Genomic DNA, 20,366 nt, shown 5'->3' with positions numbered 1-20,366 from the left:
ACGACGGGATAACAGAAACGAAGATGACATCGGATTCGGAGTTTGATTTCCTGCCAGCGGCTGGACAAATGAGATTAACGGCGATTCAAAAAGCGCAGATAAATCGTGGGCGCGAAAACGCCATGGAGGAGTTGAAATCCGTGCTCGATAGAGTACGCCTGACCGTGGACGAATACATTACAGCGGAGAAAGAGCTGCAAACTATTGAAAGCCCTGATCCGGCATTTGAAGCAGAACAAGAGGAACGAAAGATGCGCGAAAGGAAAATGAAGAGAAAGGAAAGGAGAGCAAAGAGAAAAATGAAAAGCTCAGAAGAAGAAAAAGAAGAAGAAGAAGAAGAAGAAGAAGATGATGATGATGATGATGATGATGATGATGATGATGAAAAAGAAAAGAATGGACGTGATAAGCAAAGAGAAGCTCTGGATCAAACTACAACTTCAGGAATAAAGGAGAAAGATGGAGAGGAAGGGACATCGCCGAAATCTTATGGAGACTCAAGTGGATCGAGCACTGAAGAAGACAAAGACAAGGAAGACGAGGATACCGATGAGAGGGAAACAAAGCAAGAGACATGGACGGTGCCGGGACAAGTCCAAAGGAAGATCTCACAGAAAACTTTATTAACGGTGAGTGAGAAGATTAGAGGAGCTTTCCAATCAACCCAAACCAAAAACTAAGGTTAAGTGTTTACCACTTTTTTGTATAATATGAAATAAAGACAATGGCCATGTAGTTCGTTGGAGGCGCGGTGGCCTCATGGTTAGTGCGTTCGCCTCCAGATCGAGCGCTCCGCGTTCGAGCTCTGGCCGGGGACATTTTACATTTTACATTTTACACTTTACACTTTACTTTCACAGTACCTTCCTCCACCCACACCTGCGAACTTAATGCTGGGGGTAACCCTGCAATGGACTAGCATCCCATCCAGGGAGGGAGTAGAAATACTCCTAGTCGCTTCATGCTACAGAAACCGGGGTAAGCTCCGGCCTCATGGGCCACTTGGCTCGTATGCAGACTTTACCTACCTTACCATGCAGTTCGCTCATGCGCACTGACACTGTTGGCCCTTCCCCTTGTATACCATTAATTATTACTATTTTTCCCACGCTCTTGTCATGTTGATCAGTTCATTTATCACAACTATTACTATCTTTGTAAATTCACAGCGCTCAAAACGCCGTAGAGTTCTCAAACTGATTACATCATACTTGGAGCTTTGTGTTGAGAGGGAAGACATTATGCGTCAGATGCAGTTATGGATAGAGTCAACAGTGGACGAGGAACTGATGAAACCAGCGCGAGTGTTTCTGTTCAGCCCAGAGCTTCTCCTGGACGATCTGCCACTCGAGCTGACATCAGAAATGCAGACTCTTGGCGCCGCTTTGTTGCGACTGAAAAACATAGCTGACTCGCTTGGGATTGGAGGCGGTAACATAGACGAAGAAGATGAAAGCTCCCATAAACTGCTGACAAAAGCTCGTGGACCTCCAAAACCAAAGACAATGTACAGCTGTAAGTGTATTGTAGCAATCCTACTTTGTATTGCGTGTCTGGTCACATGAATTTTTGGTCGAATTTTGATTGGTAGACTAGTCTTGTTTGAGGCCCTGGTGTTTGTCTCTGTGATGATTTATTTACAGCGAAGCCTCTATTAAGCGGCCACTTATTAAGTGGCCACCCCGTTTTAAACAGACAGTTATTAGGGTGGCCGACCACAGTTTTCGCGCGCGTTTTTGCTGATGCAATTCAGCGCGCGAACAAGGATTGCAAAAAACAAACATGCCGTCCATAGAGAGATCATTTTATTTACTCAACACCACGCACTATCTGTGCTATTTTTCTCTATAATTGAACGCAGAGTATTAATGGCTTTAGTCTTTTATTTCAAAGATATGTTAGAAAAGATAACGATGCAAAGAACCCAGCAATTCTTAGCTTTTTCTTTGTTACCGAAAGAACCCAGTTAAATGCAGCGCATGCGTAGTAAGTCAAAAGAATTGCGATTGAATGAAAAATTGCACTCTCGGAAATACGCCTACTTCTCGAGAACCACGTAGAATTTCACGAAATTTGCCACGAAAATATGTTAGGAAATAAGTAACTGGAGTATTGAAAATAATTGAACTTTAACAGTGTAAATTCTAGATATTCCAGTGAACCTTCAACAAGGGATAATTAAAGATCTCTCTGTTAAATTATTAGCAAAATGGTGTTAACTTGTGAGAATCGTTATTACAAGCTTGTTGCATGCTAATTATAAAGAAAATCTAATGACTAGATTTTCTACAAATAAACAAAATCAATTTTAAAGGCCTATTTATATTTATTCATGTTGCCATGGCAATGGCACATACGTCAGCTTAACCATTAAAAAACCAACGTTTGTGTTGTTCACTTGCTTGCTGCCATTTTTGGCGACCGAGGTATCAAGGGTTTTAGAGAAACAGGTGAATGAAACACAGGTATCAAAACTGTGTTCAGCCCCCTTAAAGTCCCTAAATTACTGCCAGTCAAATACTGTAAATGAAACCCCTATTAACGGCCACCTCTATGAAGCGACCGCGGTAACCTTTCGCTGGTCCTGATGAGGGTTTTTCTGCTGCCTTTACCTCTGTTAAACGGCGATGGCAGGTAAGAGTCCGAATTCGAAATAGAAGGTGATGAGTGATAAAAACATTCAAACACACTTTTATCATGATTGTCTCAAACTGACTTCATGTTCGCTAAGAAATTAACCCGATGGTGAAAAATATTCAAGGTACACCAACCTCTGTTAAGCGGCCACCTCCCATTTTCCCGTGGGTGGCCGCTTATTATAATAAGGGTGCGACTGTAGTTTTCTTGTAAGTGAAATAAATAACAACAACGATAAATGACAATTTTGGGTGTCGCACCCAACTCTATTTCTTGGTTATCTATGAGGTCATCTAAAAACTGTGTTTTTGTTTCAGTGGATGAACTAGATAACGCGGAGAACTGGGTACAAGCCGAAAATGATGTAGAGAAGATTATCGAGCACGCAATTAAAACTGTTCCCATTCGAAAAATTCGCCTCAATCTTGACAACGCCAAGAAACAATTTTTACTGATGTCTCAGCTGATGAAGAGAAGAAACTCGACCATTCGCCAGGTAAGATGACGAGTTTTAATTTGAGTTGTAAATGCTAACTTTTAACCTGTGGGACGATGGAAAGGAGAAATCCAGGGGATATCCAGCTCGATCACTAACATTGGTGTTAAACCTTCTGTTGAAATTTACATCTAATTGCCAAACATATATCTGTATTGAGGACATTACAGTGGTTTCCGCGTTTGCCTTGGTAGTGCACTACTTTGGCTAGCGATTGGTTGAAAAACTCCCGCCACTTTCTCAACCAATCAGAAAGAAGATCAACATCAATCAGGAGCGGCGTTCCCACAACTTTTCCCGCGCTTAGCACCGGCCTCACGTATTTTCTTGTTTCACTGGTTTGTCTGCGTCCTTTGTGATTGGCCAAAGTATAAATACTTTGGCTTTTGAATGCTTGATTCTTAGTTGAGAAGTGCTCTAAATAAAGCAGCCTTATCACATGGAGTTTAAATTTACAGATTGGGTGGTTGAAAAAAAAAAAAAAAAAAAAAAAAAAAAAGAACTACTTGGGCATTTGTTCAAACCGATTTGAACTCTGGAGGTGAATATATCAAGTATCACTAAAGTGTTTTTTAATTGGGTGTCGACCAGAGAGGGTGATTTGAGATTTTTAGATCAACCTCTCTTGGTGTCGTAAGACCCAAACCAAAGTAATCACAATGGCCAATTATATTATAAAAGACACAGAGAATCCATTACGCCAATCAAAGTTCCAAGCAAATACATGATGCTGATGCAGAGCGCGAGAAAAAACGCGTGCGTGCGTGCGAGTCACGATTGGTTTCAGTGATTGGATGACAAAGTGACGCTTGTTCTTCAAACCAATTGCGTGGTATAGCAGGGGCGGATCAAGGGGGAGGGTGCAGGGGGTGCGCACCCCCCTTCTTGGGATGACCTGCGGCTTTTTAAAACAACTGGTATTCTGCAAAAAAATAAAAAATAAAACTACGTCATTCCTTCCCTCACGTAAGAGAAATCCCGGATCCGCCCCTGCTTAGAGTGATTTCAATTTGGTGTTGTAAAACGAAGACTCTATGCAAATGCAATTTACATTCTACACTCAAGTGAAAACCGCCCTACACGAAATAACAGATATGATATTTCATAAGTTCTCTCTCACTTTTTCATCTCCTACGGGATGTCACGAACTCACAAAGAGACCGGCTCCCTGCTAGTTTTTAGCTATTCTGGTAGAGCACTGCACCAGTATCGCAGATGTCGAGATCAAATCTAGCTCTAGGGAGGCAGCGTGACCGAGTAGTTAGGGCCCCGGACCTAAAATCTGGAGGTTGCGGGTTCAAGTCCCGCTCTGACCACTAAGCTGGAGTTGTTTCTCGGTATGGTCCCAGTTCAACTCCTCGGTCATGCTTGTAAATAGCCACCTGGTCTGCCTCCCGCTAGTTGGGATTCTTAAGCCTACTATGTATATTTGAAATATTTCCTTCTTTCAGTTTAAGTGGCATTCTGTGAGAACTAGCTAGTTGTAGCTAAGTGCATCGACCACTATAAACATTCAAAATTTAACATTTTACAACAAGTTTATAGGTCAAACTGAATCTTGGTTGCGCGCGTAACTGCAATGGTCTTTCATCTATAGTAATTTTACTCGATATCTTTTCAACTTGTTTTTCAGCTTGATGAAAAAGCTATCAATCTTGAGGGAGAACTCGTTAAAGCGAAGAGACAAAGTGACGAATTGAGAAAAACCAACAAAAAAGCGCAAGTAAAAGCAGAAAGACTTCAACACCGGAATGAAGACCTACAAAACAACGTGGTTGGTGAATCATGGAAACGTACCAGGCGCTAACGAAAATAAAGAGCGCAAATTGCAGGAGACACGTGTGTGAAGGGACACGCGCACGAAGGAAAAAGAACTCCTCGCGTGTAATACTTAACCTCCGTACTCCCCGCGCGTAACCCTCTCACGCACGTTTCTAAGACTATTGCTCTTTGTCTGTTCCTTGCACCGTTTAGAAGGGATTTTTCGCCAGGAAAACCGAACGAGAAGACAGGTTGAAAAGCCCTTGCGGCAAATCGCCATGACATATCCTTCAACTGGTGTATTTGGCTATTTAGTTTCTGACGATAGAAATTTTCAACCTTTAGCACAAACAGTTCGCAACACGCAGCCAACAGTTACCATGATTGAAGTAACAAAGGAATCTCAATTCTACGTCGGAGGAATTTGGAAACGAAGGTTTTACTCTAAAAATGCAGCAAGTGGTTTCCGTCCACACTACTCCGGAGAAATTTAGAATCGCAACAATCACCGGTCAGTTTGGATTTTTGCTTGAGGAAAAATGGGTCAGAGAAATCATCTGATTACAGTTACTGTATGTCATCGTTTCCGAAAAGCTCCATTTTCTTGACGGATTAACAACAACAACAACAACAACAATAATAATAATAATAATAATGATGATGATGATAATAGTAATAATAATAATAACAATAGTAATAAAGGTTTATTTAACAGATCCACGAGGTGGCTCTTCTCTGTTAAATCGTGTGGACGGAAGGCTTAACCGTACAAATAAAGTTGCGTTTTCAAATTTCTCCAGCGTAGTGTAGCCGTTGTTCAGTTAAAGATCAAATCCTAATCCTAAATGACATGCTCGAGCAACAGAATGCAAACTATAGAGATTTCATTTATTTCATTTTTTTTATCAATAACCAAGGCTTAAAACTAAATGCATTTATTTTATGTGTTATTTGACAGAAAGAACAACAAAAGGTCATTGACGAGCTTAACGAAAAGTTAGATGAATACAAGAAGAAGGAGTCTTATGGATTATATCGAAGTAGCAGTGAATCCACGGCAAGTTTGAAAGACAGCGAGGAAAGTATGTCAGTTGTGAGCCTCGTTGAAAAACCGTCACAACATCTCGGCCCAACAGGAGAAAAAGTCTTGATCAAGACACCAAAGTCATCCAAAGCTCACATTGCTGTCCCTGGTGATTCCCACAGCGATTCTACGACCGTAGAAGCGTCCAAGACTAGCGATGAAGGCAGCAAAGAACTGAAAGAAAGTTTGGAAAGAGCGCAGGAGGAGCTGAAAATTGAGAAGGAAAAATTCGCGGCTTTCGAGCAGGAATTTATGACGCTGCAAACAGACAAAGTGAAAGTTGAACAAGAACGGAGCGAGCTTGAAATACAACTGGAGGATGTTAAACGGGAAAATGAAAGAGCAATGGAAGAGTTGACTCAGAAGTTAGAAGACATGGAAAGGCAAAACAAAAGGTCATCATGACTTATTTCTGTATTTCCCACTGTGATAGACTGATGAAACCACTTTTAGAAAAGCAAGCCGAGCCGAGCAGAATTAAACTGAACTCCGATCGTTTTCACCTTCTCGGCTGCTCTCCAAACTTAACTCAGCTAACAAACACGAACAATTCTTTTAATTTTAGACCGCCATATACACCTAGAATAAGCGAGAAATGCTCCTCAATGGGAATAAAAAAAACACTATAAGAAAGCGTACACTTAAGTCAAAGCGAAATAAAATAGAAAATAAGTGCTAAATCCAAGAGCACATTATACAAGCAGATCCCAGTACTAGATTAACATGACTCGACCTGTTATCGACAACAAGGACCTTGGCTGAGCATTTTCAGGCCCTTTTGCTTTATATAAATTGTAATATTTTTAACTGCTTTGTGGTGACTTTTGTTATTTTAATAGGATGACAGGCGAGTTAGAATGCAACGAGGAAATGATCAAATACCAAGAGGAGAGACTCGGACAGTTTATGGAAGAAATCCAATGTCTCGAGGAACGAATGATGTCCTTTCCCAATACCCCTGCGACAATGAGTATCGCGAGCATGGCGGGTGGACCGCGGCGCGAACGCAGAAAGACCTCACTTCAGTTGGGTTTGGAGCCGCAGACCGCGCGTCAAATGGTGGCAAAAGTAAAACAACAATACGAAGCCGAGCTGCTGAGCATGAAAGATCATATGAGTAAAGAAACTCAGCGACACCAGGCTGAATTAAGACGACTGGAACAAGATCACAAAAAAGACGTGCAAAATATTCACAAAGAATCTTTGCTGTTGCTGCGGGCTCTCAACAGATTCAAGGACACTGTCTCAACACTACTGGAAAGAGAACGTAAGTTGGTTCAGTTTTTACATAATCTTGTCATTTGTACAGCCACTTCATCGTGGCTTGTACAAACTGAAGGGCCAGTATCAACTCATTTTGCTGCATTTCATTTTCAGTAAATCAGTTGTCAATGTGTCTTACGGCCTTTCGCTCAATATTAATGCAATAATATTTTCAACTAAAGATTACGTTTTCCATACCTACCTCAAGGTAATGGTTAGTTTCTTAATTTTAACACAACTATACATTTAATTCTTAGTTTCAGCTGGAGATCTTGGTTTCAGTTGATTTCAACCTGGCTCGTTTGGCTTTTAAATATAGTCTTGTTTACGTGGTTATTCCCTTCATATTATACAAAGATTTTGACTCTCAATCGTAATTAACCAAGTTATCTGTTATCGCAGATATAAAATGACTTCCGATCCAGTTAAGTGCGATAAATCCGTATAAAGCAGCGAGAGTTATAATCGAAAACGATTGCAAGTGAAAAAAAGACATTAGACCGATGCCAATTTGAAGCTGAAGTTCAAATAGATGACAACCGCGGGAAAAGTCTATTGAGTTTGGTTTTACTCTTGTTAAAAAATTGAGCCGCAAAAGTAATTCGGTATTGCTTTATTCTGCGGTATTATTGTTGCTTTTGATATGTATTTTTGGTATTTTTGATTTCTCATGGTAGACGATTTGAATACAGTAGTGTTAAAATAAAGTGCATTGAAAGGAAAGTAAAAAGGGCAAAATATAGTTAACTAATTATTTTACACTTGGTTTTAGAAAAGGTCTTGCCACCTTCTCAACCAATCAAATGCGAAATGAAAACAAATCCCCGCGCTTGGCACCGTTTACTTGTGTTTGCTTGGTGATCTCATTTGTTCATTGGGTTGTTTCCGTCTCTTGTGATTGGCCGTTTTGATTGGTTGGAAACTGCTCAATAGTGTTAAACCAGTCAGAACTCAGATGGTAACTCGAGAGGGAGGCCACATGAACGAAATCTAGAACGTTTGGAAAAGAACGATGATTAGCTAGTGAAAAAGTACATTTATTTAAAATTGTTTGTTTGGATTTAGCGCATTACACGTAACTACAAACAGCATATTTTCTAAGTCTTTTTTAAATATGTTTGGTTTTCAGCAAGTCACTTTTTGTCCGTTTTTAGATCTAAGTCAAGAAGCGCATGCCATTCGTTCTCATGCACCATTACCGCTGGACGAAAATTTCGGGGACACACGGCAGATGTTGGCGCGCATGGCTATCTTATCCAACGAGATGTTGATATCAGTGGAACTGCATCTTTCAAAGGGACTTATGAGCAAACGATTAGAATTAAAGGTAAGAGCTACGTAAGAATTTCCATATTCTAAGCAGTGTTTTAACAAAGGTTGTCAAAATCATTTCGTCGCCATTTTTTTTTCAACTCTCGTCCTTCTGTTTAACCTCGTTTCCAGGACTTTTCCGTTAGAAATTGGGAGCCGGCTGCTCGTTTCTAAAGGAAATGCCCTGGGAACGAAATCGCCTGGTGTTTTCAAATGTGTTAAGGCCTCTCTCTCGTGTTTAACATATTTCTTATTATTATTATTATTTCAATTTTAAAGGACCATGCGGGTGAGACTTTACGGAGGCCAATGCAGGCAGGAAAATTGAAAGGAACGAGTGATAAATTAGAAATACGAGGACAACAACTGGAACTTCATGTATGGAGACTCTTGGAGGTGAGCTGTTCTGTAATAAAAAACCTGCTGCTTGTTTTCCCGAGGCATTGATTTTCCCACAACTCCATGCCAGTACTTTGTCTATGTCCGCTGACTTCTTCTTAAGCATCCCATACCTGTTGCCACTGTTTTCACTCTTTGGAGAGATTTCCGCAGCGCATATCTAGTTTCGGAGGTAAAGACACATTACACGAGAATACTGTAGCGCTCGTACCGCACGTGGATGGCGGAGCGGCGATGTCATCTTTCCCGGGTTGGTACTCAGAGGACTTCACTTTGCTTGTCTGCCTTCAAGTCTTTGCTAAATGATTATCGAGTTCCACGTCTCCTAAATGTAGCGAGGACTTTCTTTACCAGTCACTTCTTGGACTTTTACATCTGGGAAATCTCAAGAAAGACACTACTTGCTCGATTTGTGTTGAGACCTACAACCAGCCTAAAACTATATCATGTCTCCCCACGTTTTGCATGTTTTGCATAATTAAACGATAACGAGATTGTGGTTACCGATCACGGAAACCATAGAATACAACAAGTAGATGTCTAGACAGGCACTGTTGTAAAAACATTTGGAAAACATGAGGCAGCAAAAGGAGAGCTTGACGGTTCGGTTGATGTCTGCCTGGATGAACAACACAACATTCTTGTAACTGAAGGTGGCAAAGATGGGATACAGGTCGTAACACAAGAGGGTGGGACTATTATCCCTTGCGGGGGGGGGGGGGGGGGGGGCTGGTACTCCCAGAAAAATCAGGTAGGGTTGTGCGGCCCGCTCCCAAAACCCTTACCCTATCTATGACCAAAATCTGCGACATTCCCTACCCTATATATGACCTGACCAAAAATTCGAAATCCTATTTATGACCTAACCCTTAAATCAAAACCCTGTTTCAGACCCGCGTTATAATTAGTTCCCTAGTTCAGACCAATGTTAAATTACCGTAAACATAATTTGTGAAGGGCTTTTGTTGATTTTGTTTTCGATAAAGGTGAAAAAGTGACTTCTTCTTAAAAACATACCCATATCAAGGCTAAAGTGCAAAAAACATACCCTATTTATGACCAAAATGGCCAGTATCAGCTAAAATCGATACCTTATTTATGACCAAAATGGCTGAAAACCCACACCCTTTGGGGCCGCACATACCTATATAACCCATATAAGGTAGTACTCCCCCGGGCTATTATCATGTTTGGAGACAGCGGCCCTGAGAAACTCGGATTTCCGAGAAGAAGTTTTCCTTACAAAAAGTGTATTTCTTTTAGGTGTTTAATTAGGTTGCTTTGTATTAGTTCCCATTGGGATAATCAGGCCTATACCACTACTTGTGAATATCACACCACTTGACGTCGACCAGTTTACTCGAGGCTGTTTTTTTCTTACTGTAAATGTCGTTGTTTAAAATAGAGTGTATCTTTTTCTTTTATTCTCTGGCTTGTAACCTGTATTCAGCGTGTCTCAGAATTCTTGTAAAGAAACTCGATTATTCCTGGCGGCTCCCTCCACTATTTGTCGTATTATTTGTCTCCTCTGCTTATAATAGAAATGTTTTCTATTCGGCTGAGCGAAGCGAAATAGAATACAACATGTTTCTCGTATCTGATGAAGGTAATAACTGCATTAAAGGTTTCCATCAGTCAGGAACCTTCCTTTAAAAGTTTGGAAGCAGAGGGAATCAAGACGGACAATGGTATGCTTCTAGACAGCTCCAATAATCTTCTTGTATGTGATTATTACAATAACCTAGTTCAGCAATTTTCTTTAGACGGTCATGTCACAGGCAAAACTATCACTGTTTTAATTACCAGATCCTTTTGAAATAGCAACAGCGCCAGATGGACGTATTCTCGTGACCAGCGTTACAACTAACAAAGTATTCATATTGTAGTAGATTTACTCATCAATTTGAGCAGTTTGAACGCCTACATATTGAAAGACTTAAGCTTTTACTGATAATATATAGATTTAGGCCAGCCTAAAAGCGTAGCTCCTGGGCCGGGTTGGTCAAAGCCCGATTAAGCTGACCCAGGAAAAGGTAGAATTTTGATTTGAGTTTTGTAACTTTGCGGTGAGGCTTTCGGTATATTGTTTGGCCTTCTGTTTTGAGTTTCAATAATCACCATATACACAAAACGAAACAGCAAAAAACATTTGTATAGAAGAAAAAGTTATAATTCGATTAACTTTTAATCCTGGGTTAGCGTTAACCGGCTTCCGATCAATCCCGCCCTGTTTCCAACAAGTTAATCTAATATGAGCCCGCGATCCAATCGAGAACCAGCACTTGGTCAACGGTCAACTTAAAAAACACGTGACCTCAAAGAGCTGTAAACTTGGGCCCGCGATATGGTCACGTGATACTGGTCAGCTGATACCTTGTTTTGACAGGTGTCAATTGATCCTAACATGGATGTCCAATATCAAGGAAGTACACGGTAAACCAAGGCTGCGTGCCTCTGTCAACCTGTTATTTCGAGTATGGCCGTCATGTTGAGCAACCCCGCCGTCGTCGTCGTCGTGCGTACGCGTCCACGAGCAATACCGCTAGCCATGATAACCATGATAACCCCATACTATATGAGTATGGGGCTCCGCTTGGGGGCCCTTCGGGCCGCCGGAGCTCCGCTATAAACAGCACAAGGGACGGATTTCTCTCGCTGTATATTTTTTATTCAAATATCTCAATTTTCTTTCCGGTAACTATAGTTTCTCATAGACTTTTCAGCTCGGCATCAACTTTTCACTCGTCCAGCCTTGTGGAAATTTTCTTTTGTCCTGGTTTCTTGCGTTTCTACAAAAATACTAATATTGCTATCGCAATGATTACGAAGAGACAAAATATTGTATGAAAACAGACTGATGTGCTTTCTCTAAAGCCCGGTTTTCACCAGCGATGCAAGCACAAGCGCAAACACAAGCGCAAACACACTAATTCTTATTTCACTGGGAAAACGACCTTGACGTAGGCATAAGCACAAGCGCAAGCACAAGGATCGAAAGTTTTCCTTTTTTTTGGGCTTGCGCTTGCGCTTGTGCTTACGTCGCCAGTGAAAACCAGGCTTTACCACACGGGGTTATGTTTGGCCAACGAAAAGACTGAATCCAGATTACCCCCCGCCTAAATAGTTTTCCAAAATGGAGGACGGTTCGGATGATTTTGCTTGTGCTTATGTTTGCGTCGAATTTCGTTTTTACTTGGGTCATCCCTATTGCTTGCGCTTGTGCTTGCGTCGCTAGTGAAAACTAGGCTTAAACAAGAGGAAGTGTGATTGATGAATGAACACAATTCATTGCGTACAGATGACAAAAATTTTAGCATTATCTATGAATATCGGACTAAATGCCTTTCCTCTGTTAAAAATAGTCTTTTCCAGGCGTTAAGTCAGTTGGGCGCGATTTTTTTTTTGCTCATTGTTTTACACGCTGCGATCAAACTGACTGAAAGCCTGGAAGAGACTATGAAAAAACAAACAAATAAACAAACAAAACAAAACAAAAGTACAGTTTGGTCCTAAGGTTTCATTTTTGACATGTAAATAGTGTTATAGGGAGCAAGTTTAGCTGTGGGGGAGGAGGTTGAGGATGTTAGTGGCACTTAAACTGTCGAAGCTGCCCTTTCCTTTGGCTACCAGCAACGTGTAAAACAAGTTGCTGTCGAATGCCAGTAATGCTGCTAGTTTTTATTTTTTTTAAATTTTTGACAGATAATCGAACTTAAATCATTTAGTTATTGTTAGTGTTAGTTTGTAGTTATTTAGATTTCCATGTAATTTTTGATTTATTATTGTAGTGCTTTTGCTCTCTTTTGTTTTATTTTTTTCTCTTTATAAAACAATTTTATTAACACGCTTTTCATACATTTACATTTCCTTTTCATACATTTACTTCTTTTTACCTGCTGTGATTTTCTTGATTGATCGACCGTTCGATCGATTGATTAAACTTGTGAGTTGGGCTATCAAAATGTCTCGTGTTGTTATATTTGATGTAGAATTTTGTAACGTGATTTACAGCTTTTGTTGTTCATGTATCTTGCTAAACTGGACGTTCAATTTTGTAAGGTGAATTGAACCTTTTCTTGTAAACGTATCTTCAGTTGTTACCCTGTAGCATTTCATGTGAAACAAATAAATGTTTTTGTTTGAGGTTATCGTAGTCTCTACAAACCTTTTCCTCTCTTGAAAGTGCGGAAATGAAAACGTATGATGCCAAAATTATCCTTCCAAAAACTTGATAAATCTAACGTTATCTGTAATATGATTCCATGGAGTCAAGAGATATTGCCTCAAATTTGGCGTATGTCTATAAAACTATTTCCTAGTTAGGTATACCATTCATATGTTGAAATAAGCATTTCTCTTTTTAAAAAATGTTGCATTCCGATAAAAACGGCTGTCATATTATATCCCTATAACGGCCACTTCTCTACAACTGCCTTTTTCTTCTGTTCCCAAGGTGGCCGTGTTGGAGAAGTTCGACTGTATTGTTTATAAAAGGGGTCAACAAGGAGAGATTTAAGCCATTTAAGGCGTTTAGTTAATTAATGACAGCGCCAATTAACTGACAACCGAAAAATTGCTCAAAATTTAACTGACAACTGATAATTAGGCAACATTTTAACTGAAAACGGACATTTACACACACCCACCCCTCACCCCATTCAGACCCTCCTGACTGTTTGACAATGTATGAATATCATAGGAAGAAAAAAAAAGTAAATGAAGGTTTTACAGAAGCCGTTTCTAAGTACATGTAGATATGCAACAACGTTAAGGAATAAAACCCAACATAGTGTTAACTGTTAGTCTGTCAAGTGAAAGCGCGAGATTGAGGGGAGAAATGGTTGCGCGCGTGAAGGCGAAAAAGTACGCGCGCGATGCCATTTTTCTCCCAGCGTTTTCTTTGTCACGCATGACAGACAACATCTGCGGACGTTCTCTGACTCTCGAAGTGGGGTCTAGCTCAAAAAATCACTCAGCTATTCATCAACTTGAAGTTGACAAAGGTAAATTAATCACCATAGAGAGTTTGTGAAGCTGATGTTTCGAGTATTGGCTCTTTGTCAGAGCAAAGTCCTAGTTCAGAGACCCTGTACGACCTACTATAAAGATAGAGTTAGATCTGGCCTTTCCCTCCCCACACATCCCACCTAACCCCAAACCTCTTCTCGGCGTTGGATCAGTCACTAGATGTGCCAGAAAAGGGAAAAATGCCTTGAACTTTTTTTATGTCCCCAAAAGATTTCTAGAGAAAGTGTATTCAACACAACACTTCTACTTCAAATTGCTTAAACGTTTGTCTATTCTATCATATTTTAGGAAGGAAGAAGGCAAGAGGTTATGGATCGCTTCAAAGAACTGCAAACTGAGATCTCAACCCACGAAAAACAAGTCGAGAAAGCAACGACAGTGAACGAGGAAAAGGTGAAGAAAAAAGATGCGCAGTTGAAGAGAGTTCTAAGGAGAGAGTTAGACGTGAAGAAAACTGTAGACGAACAGAAAAGTATCATAAAGAACTTGGCTTCGATTTGGAAAAGTCGCCGAATTGGACAAAAATACATTCGCCGAAAGGATCAACAGAGAAATTTACAGCTGCTCGAGGAAGCTATGAAGGAAAACGAAATTTCCAAAGAACTGTATCAGGTAACCTCTATACATATCGTAAGGGGTGTAAACTTCCAGGAAATGAGATAGCAATTCGCGGGGATAGGGAGAATGGGGGAGAGAGAGGATAAGGTGGGGGGGGGGGGGGGGTGAAGAGAGATCTATGATGGTCTTGCACCCCATCTCGGGTGGAGCAGTAATACTCCTTGTTGTTTCGTGCTAGGAAACCGGGGAAACTGCGAAGGCACCGCCTTGTGGCTGCCCCCTTCCCGTTGTGGCTGCCCCGTGGATTAGACGTAATTTCCCTAAACATAATCGGTCTGATATGTGCTTTTAGTTGTTAGGTTTTAACAGGAAAATGAATAAATTACCAGTTACAGTATCTATAACAAAATTCTCGATCCTGGTTGGTTCTTCGCGCTCCTGCTTGACACATAACAACCTACGGCTGTATAGGCCGGTGTTTAGGACAAAAAACTATTGTGGTCGCGCTTTTTCATCTTGTGTACCCACGCTTTGGAATGACCTTACATTAGCCGTGAGAAGCGCCCCGTCCGTTGATATTTTTAAAAACAGACTTAAAACTTTTTCGTTTAATCTTTAAGCATGCCAATCATGTTTTTTGTTTAGTTTTTACATTGTAATTAATTATTGTAAGGGACCCTTGATCCTAAATTATTACTATTTTTTGTAAGAGCGTTGAGATTTTCGATGTAATGCGCTAGAACTAAATTTTTATTGTTATTGTTATCATTGTCGTTATCGTTATCGTTATCGTTATCTTAATTGTTATTGTTTATATTGTTTAAATTGTTTATAACTATATATGTGATCTGTGTGATGCAGAATACGTCGGTTACACTAGCCGTCATCTTTACAAGCGCATTGAGGAACACCGATTTACCGCCATCGGAAAACACCTTCAAAATGAACACCGAGTTGATACAGTTGGTGACCTGACTAACAACTTTAAGATCCTAAAGAAATGTCAGGGAAAGTTCGATTGCTTGATCCACGAAATGTTGTGGATTCGCAAGAAGAAACCGAGCCTTAACACACAGTCAGACTCCATTCGCGCAAAAGTATTTGTTTAGGCTTTGAACAGACACTGAACTCATTACCAGTGTTTGACACCTCATTGGAATGAACATGAACATTGAACAGCTATCTTAATCTTAATTTATTCAATTTCGCACCTCTACCATTGGTATAAATTAGTTTACTTTTCGCACAAATATTTTTTAACTTGAAAATGGTGCCAGGATGACACCGAAACGTCGTTGCTCAGTTTTTTCGCTAATCTTTATTGTTAACTGTATTTCCAAATTTAATCTTATATTAATTGTTATTGTTATTTTTATTGTTATTATTATGATTATTAATATATAATCGGCCACGGATCACATGGTTATCCAATTATAACGTTTTGTAATCGGATAACTATAATGGGATACGTACGCCAATAGCTTCCTTCTTAATGTTTCCTACGGTGCGCTCGTCCGAGTTCTATATTTCTCGCGCTATCCCTCCCTGAATGGAACTATATTCGGTCCTATTACCATTATCAGTGTGCATCTCAAGTCTTATTGAAGGTTATTATCTCTCTCGCAACTGAAAACCACCCAAACCTTTAACTCCCCCTTTATCTTATCATGTTTAGTCTACAACAAAACTGGTTAAAGAAGCGATCGATTTCCCTCGCAAACGTCTCATTGAAATGGTGAAGAAGTATGTGCATTTCCGACGCGTTAAGGAAATTCAGGAAACCGTGCAAAGAATGAAGATGGAAACAAACATCAACGAGAGAGTTCTTCTGTCATTGAAAGAAACTGAAGACAGGATGATCCAGGTGACTCAAAATAAAAATTCTCTTTGGTCTTTGTACAGAGTTCTCATAGTAGCAAATTGGGAGACTCTTTCCTTTCGATAAACATGTTTTTAAACTTTAGACTGAAACGAGTTTTAGTTTTGCAAACACAATTATATAAGAGAACCGAAATAGTCGATCCTCTTTGCACGCTCAAATTCTCTCTTCTGGCAAGAGCCGCTTGATAATGGTAAAGAACGACGGACGAAACCACTAAAACCTAGGACGACAAATACACACGAACTCGCTCGGTTGAAACACACAGTCGGCTATGCTACCGCGCCTCTATCTCCCATCCTTTCTGGGTAAGGATTAGGAAATTGACCCGTGTATCTAATTGTCTGTTGCCTTTGGTTTTATACATACAGCAAAAAGAAACATGGAGAAAGAAGAAAGAAGAGTTTATCAAAGCTCGAGCAGATGTTTTGGAAAAGCTCTGTCAAGTGTGAGCACACATCTTCATTTACTTATCGATACACTTGTCATAACCACAGTTATTGTACAGCAAAATATCACTCGCGAAACTGTCATGAACCAATTCAATCAGAAGGCAAAACGAGAAACACGCAGTTATGCAGCGTTTTGGGCGGGAAAAGTCACGTGAACCACCGAGAGTTGTATAGGCCGGTTACTGCTGTAGTTAATGCTGAGTGACTTCTGTTTACAGTCTTACTCAAGTTCATGAAGAGACCGGAGTATTGCTCATTAAACCAATGGATTTAATTCCACGACTGGAGGACATTAAAGAAGACGTCAAGGACATCAACGAAGCCGACATCTTAGAAGCTGTAAATATTCCCAAGGAACGTGCTAAACGGCGGAAATCGGAGCTGATGGCCCAGGCAGCAGCAGCTAAGGAACCTCCCCTCTCTATGGTGGAAGGCGCAGGGGTCCCGTATGAAAGTAACCAGAGTTCTTCATGGAAGGTATCGGGGGATGTAATGTGTACCCCTGGGGAACTGCTTGTATGGTAATTACGGGGATGTACGGCTACAAATAGAAACGAGCTTGTTTTGGTGCTACTCAAGAGTGAGGGCCTCCAACAGTTTTTGGGGAACTATGTCGAACAAGGGAACACGATCATTTATTTCAAGTGAACAAGGGATATTTTGGATTAATTTGAGGGAAGAGGTGATATATCCAAAAGCGAACAAGGGAACAAGGGAGAAAAAAGTGAAATTTTCAACTGATCAAGGAAACATGCTACCCCTCCCTCCCCTCCCCCACCCGTTCGCTACGCTGGGAGGCCACCAAACCAAGAGTCGTTTCGCATTAGAAGGGGCGGTCCGCCCCTTCCAAACTTGAATGGAAAAGCACTGCAAACGAAAATGTCCAAGCTTTGGGAAGTTAAAGGAAAATGGATTTAAATACGAAGTTTTCATTTTATATGTTCCTGCATGTTTGCTTCAAAGCAACATTGTATGTTCTCGTTAAGCGTTTATCCCATAGTTTTGAACAGGTTCATTAGCGTACTCAACATTTTTCGCTTTTTGCGCACTGCTTTAATTTGATTCCTGGTCAAAATTTCCTGTCCTAATGTTTGTCATTAGAGTTCCATGAATGAGAATATCAGTCAAAGTTTTTTTATAGTTAAATAGCACATTATTATACTTTTCAATTATTCCTTCGCGTTATTCAAGTAAGTTTATGCCTTTCTCTGTCACGAAGGGTCAGTTTACCGTTCAAATTCTATTCTGAACTGAACGAGTACTATAAGTTTTGCTGATCCCAAGTCCCAAGAGAAAAGTATTAGTTTTATTGTCGTTAGCTTCGTTTTTGAAAGCTGAATCTGTTCTAACTACGCCGTTCAATCCAGGTCATGTCGTCATTTCCTACTACAATGATCACCACACCGAAGTTATTGAACATGGACATCAATCGCAGTCGGCAGGCCGCTCAAGAGTAAGACATCAGTTTATTTGTCTATGACGCATATATCATAGAATAGTTAAAAAACTATTTGATACGTGGGTGACAACTGAAAGATCACCGCAGGTATGTACGCAATTTGCGGACGTAGCTATGATGATTTTTCATGTGTTAAGTCATTCATCTGCCGTTCAAGCCTATATATTATATTTAACAATTATTCGATGAGATCGAGTTGGGGATGATGGATAGCCAACGAGGCGCGTAGCGGACGAATTGGTGATAATAATCTCATATCTAACAAGCGCGAGTGGAATAATTGTTATGCCCACAACGTATAGAAAACCAAAAGAAAATAAAAATAAAAAAGCCCAAAAAAAATTACGTGCGCTCTTACCATATTTGTAGAGGCTCATATGCTAGGATCCCTAAGCCAATGAAAACTCTTGAATTTCATTATCCAATGATCTAGTTTTAATAGCGATGATCATAATGTACTTATCTGAATTGTTAGAAGACTGGTTCAATGGATAATGCAATTCAAGAGTTTTTATTGGCTTAGCCATCATGGCATATGGCGCAAGGTTTATGGTAGATATAGCGTAGTATTGAAAAAAAAAAAAAAAAACAGGGCAAATGCGATTTACCGTAAACCTCCGAAGTAATTAACGACCTTCGTTACTTTCGGAATAAGCAGCCTTTGGGGCTAGCTACTTTCAGGGGTGCATTGCTTTCGAGGAACAAAACCCGCTATATAACGTAAACGTTGGCGCTGATAATAATAATAATAATAATAATGATGATGATGATAATTTTAATAATATATCTCAATTGACCACTCCCTCAATGGGGCTTTTCAGGACCAATGAAACAAGATGTCGAAACAAATAATGCAAATGAACATAACATGGTTAAAAATCCCAACTGGTAGGAGGCAGACCAGTTGGCTATATACAATGACAAAGGAGTTGAACTAAGGTCTACGGAGAAAAAACTCCAACTTTGTGGTCAGATCGGGACTTGAACCCGCGACTTCTGGAATTCAAGTCCGGCGCCCTAACCACTCGGCCACGCTGCCTCCCTGATCAGGTCTGATAAAGACGAATCGACGTTTCACAACGTTTCGTGGTTTAAGCGATACCTTTTGTTGTTGTAGAGTGCGGTAATTATCGTTATCAGCTAGTTACCGTGCATAACTTTCACTTTTGATTCAAAAAAGATATATACTATTGAACCTTGGTCTCGCTATTCGCGGGGGTATAGATTTGGGCTTGCTACTTTCGAGGAGGGATGGTGGGGTCCGTTCTTTCGAGGGCTCACAACTTTCGGGATTTATTAACGGCCTCGATTTTATTACTTTTGCTACTTTTGGGGGTCGTTACCTTCGGAATTTTCCGGTACTTTCGACACTCGATCGACTGAAAACTGTTCTGAGTAAGTATGATAACACTTGATATAGGCGCTACTATTTGTCAGAAAGTGTTGCTTTTGCGCATGTAAGCTCCCGGTTACATATTTTATTACTCATGATTTTTCGCCCTGGAATCACTCTGTCCTGTTAACAAACGATAAGTGCCTCTACGATTTTTATATTTTTCAGCATTCTGGTCCGAGTTAGCGAAGGTCCACTAGATACGAAGTCCGTTAGTCTTCCTCCGATAAACTTTTTCCCCAACTTGTATGGTTACTTCAAGAGACCAGGCGACGGCATCCGTAAGACGAGAAGCGAACCCGCCCAACCACGAAAGAAAATTGTGAAGACTTTCAGATCGAGAGTTAGATTTCTCCCTCCGATTGCTACACTATACCCCGGTGAAGACCAGGACGAAGTTTCTTAACATTAATACTTCCAAATGTACATTAAACGAGATATTAGAAATGGCTACATCTCTGGCTACATCTTTGGCTGGAATCTGAATAAAATCCACTTTGCCTTTTTTTTTTAAATTTCGTCTAATGCATGAAATTTGTTTTATTGAAGCGTAAGGTAATTGTATGAATGCGAGCGCAATTAAGGATTTGCACTACAGGTGATATTTGAAAATCCTCTCAAAATTGCACGAGCCTTTAGGTGAGTG

General features: G+C 40.3%; 1 protein-coding gene across 1 annotated transcript; it reads left to right on the top strand.

Moving 5' to 3' along the window:
• On the top strand, positions 1-20,126 carry LOC110053087 (uncharacterized). The gene is made up of 14 exons (XM_089296718.1): positions 1-629; positions 1,170-1,515; positions 2,955-3,133; positions 4,767-4,907; positions 5,853-6,373; positions 6,818-7,245; positions 8,396-8,568; positions 8,832-8,948; positions 14,268-14,591; positions 16,213-16,401; positions 16,788-16,864; positions 17,087-17,345; positions 18,236-18,321; positions 19,889-20,126. Exons 1-14 carry the CDS (start codon positions 24-26, stop codon positions 20,124-20,126), a joined length of 3,684 nt encoding a protein of 1,227 aa, XP_089152844.1. The 5' UTR covers positions 1-23.
• The last annotated feature ends 240 nt before the right edge of the window (positions 20,127-20,366 follow it).

This window comes from Orbicella faveolata, unplaced genomic scaffold (assembly GCF_042242905.1).
Source record: "Orbicella faveolata isolate gen_17 unplaced genomic scaffold, um_ofav_v1 contig_27, whole genome shotgun sequence".
Taxonomy (NCBI): Eukaryota; Metazoa; Cnidaria; class Anthozoa; order Scleractinia; family Merulinidae; genus Orbicella; species Orbicella faveolata.
The sequence above is the reverse complement of the archived record's forward strand: the minus strand, read 5'-3'. Positions and strand labels throughout refer to the sequence as shown.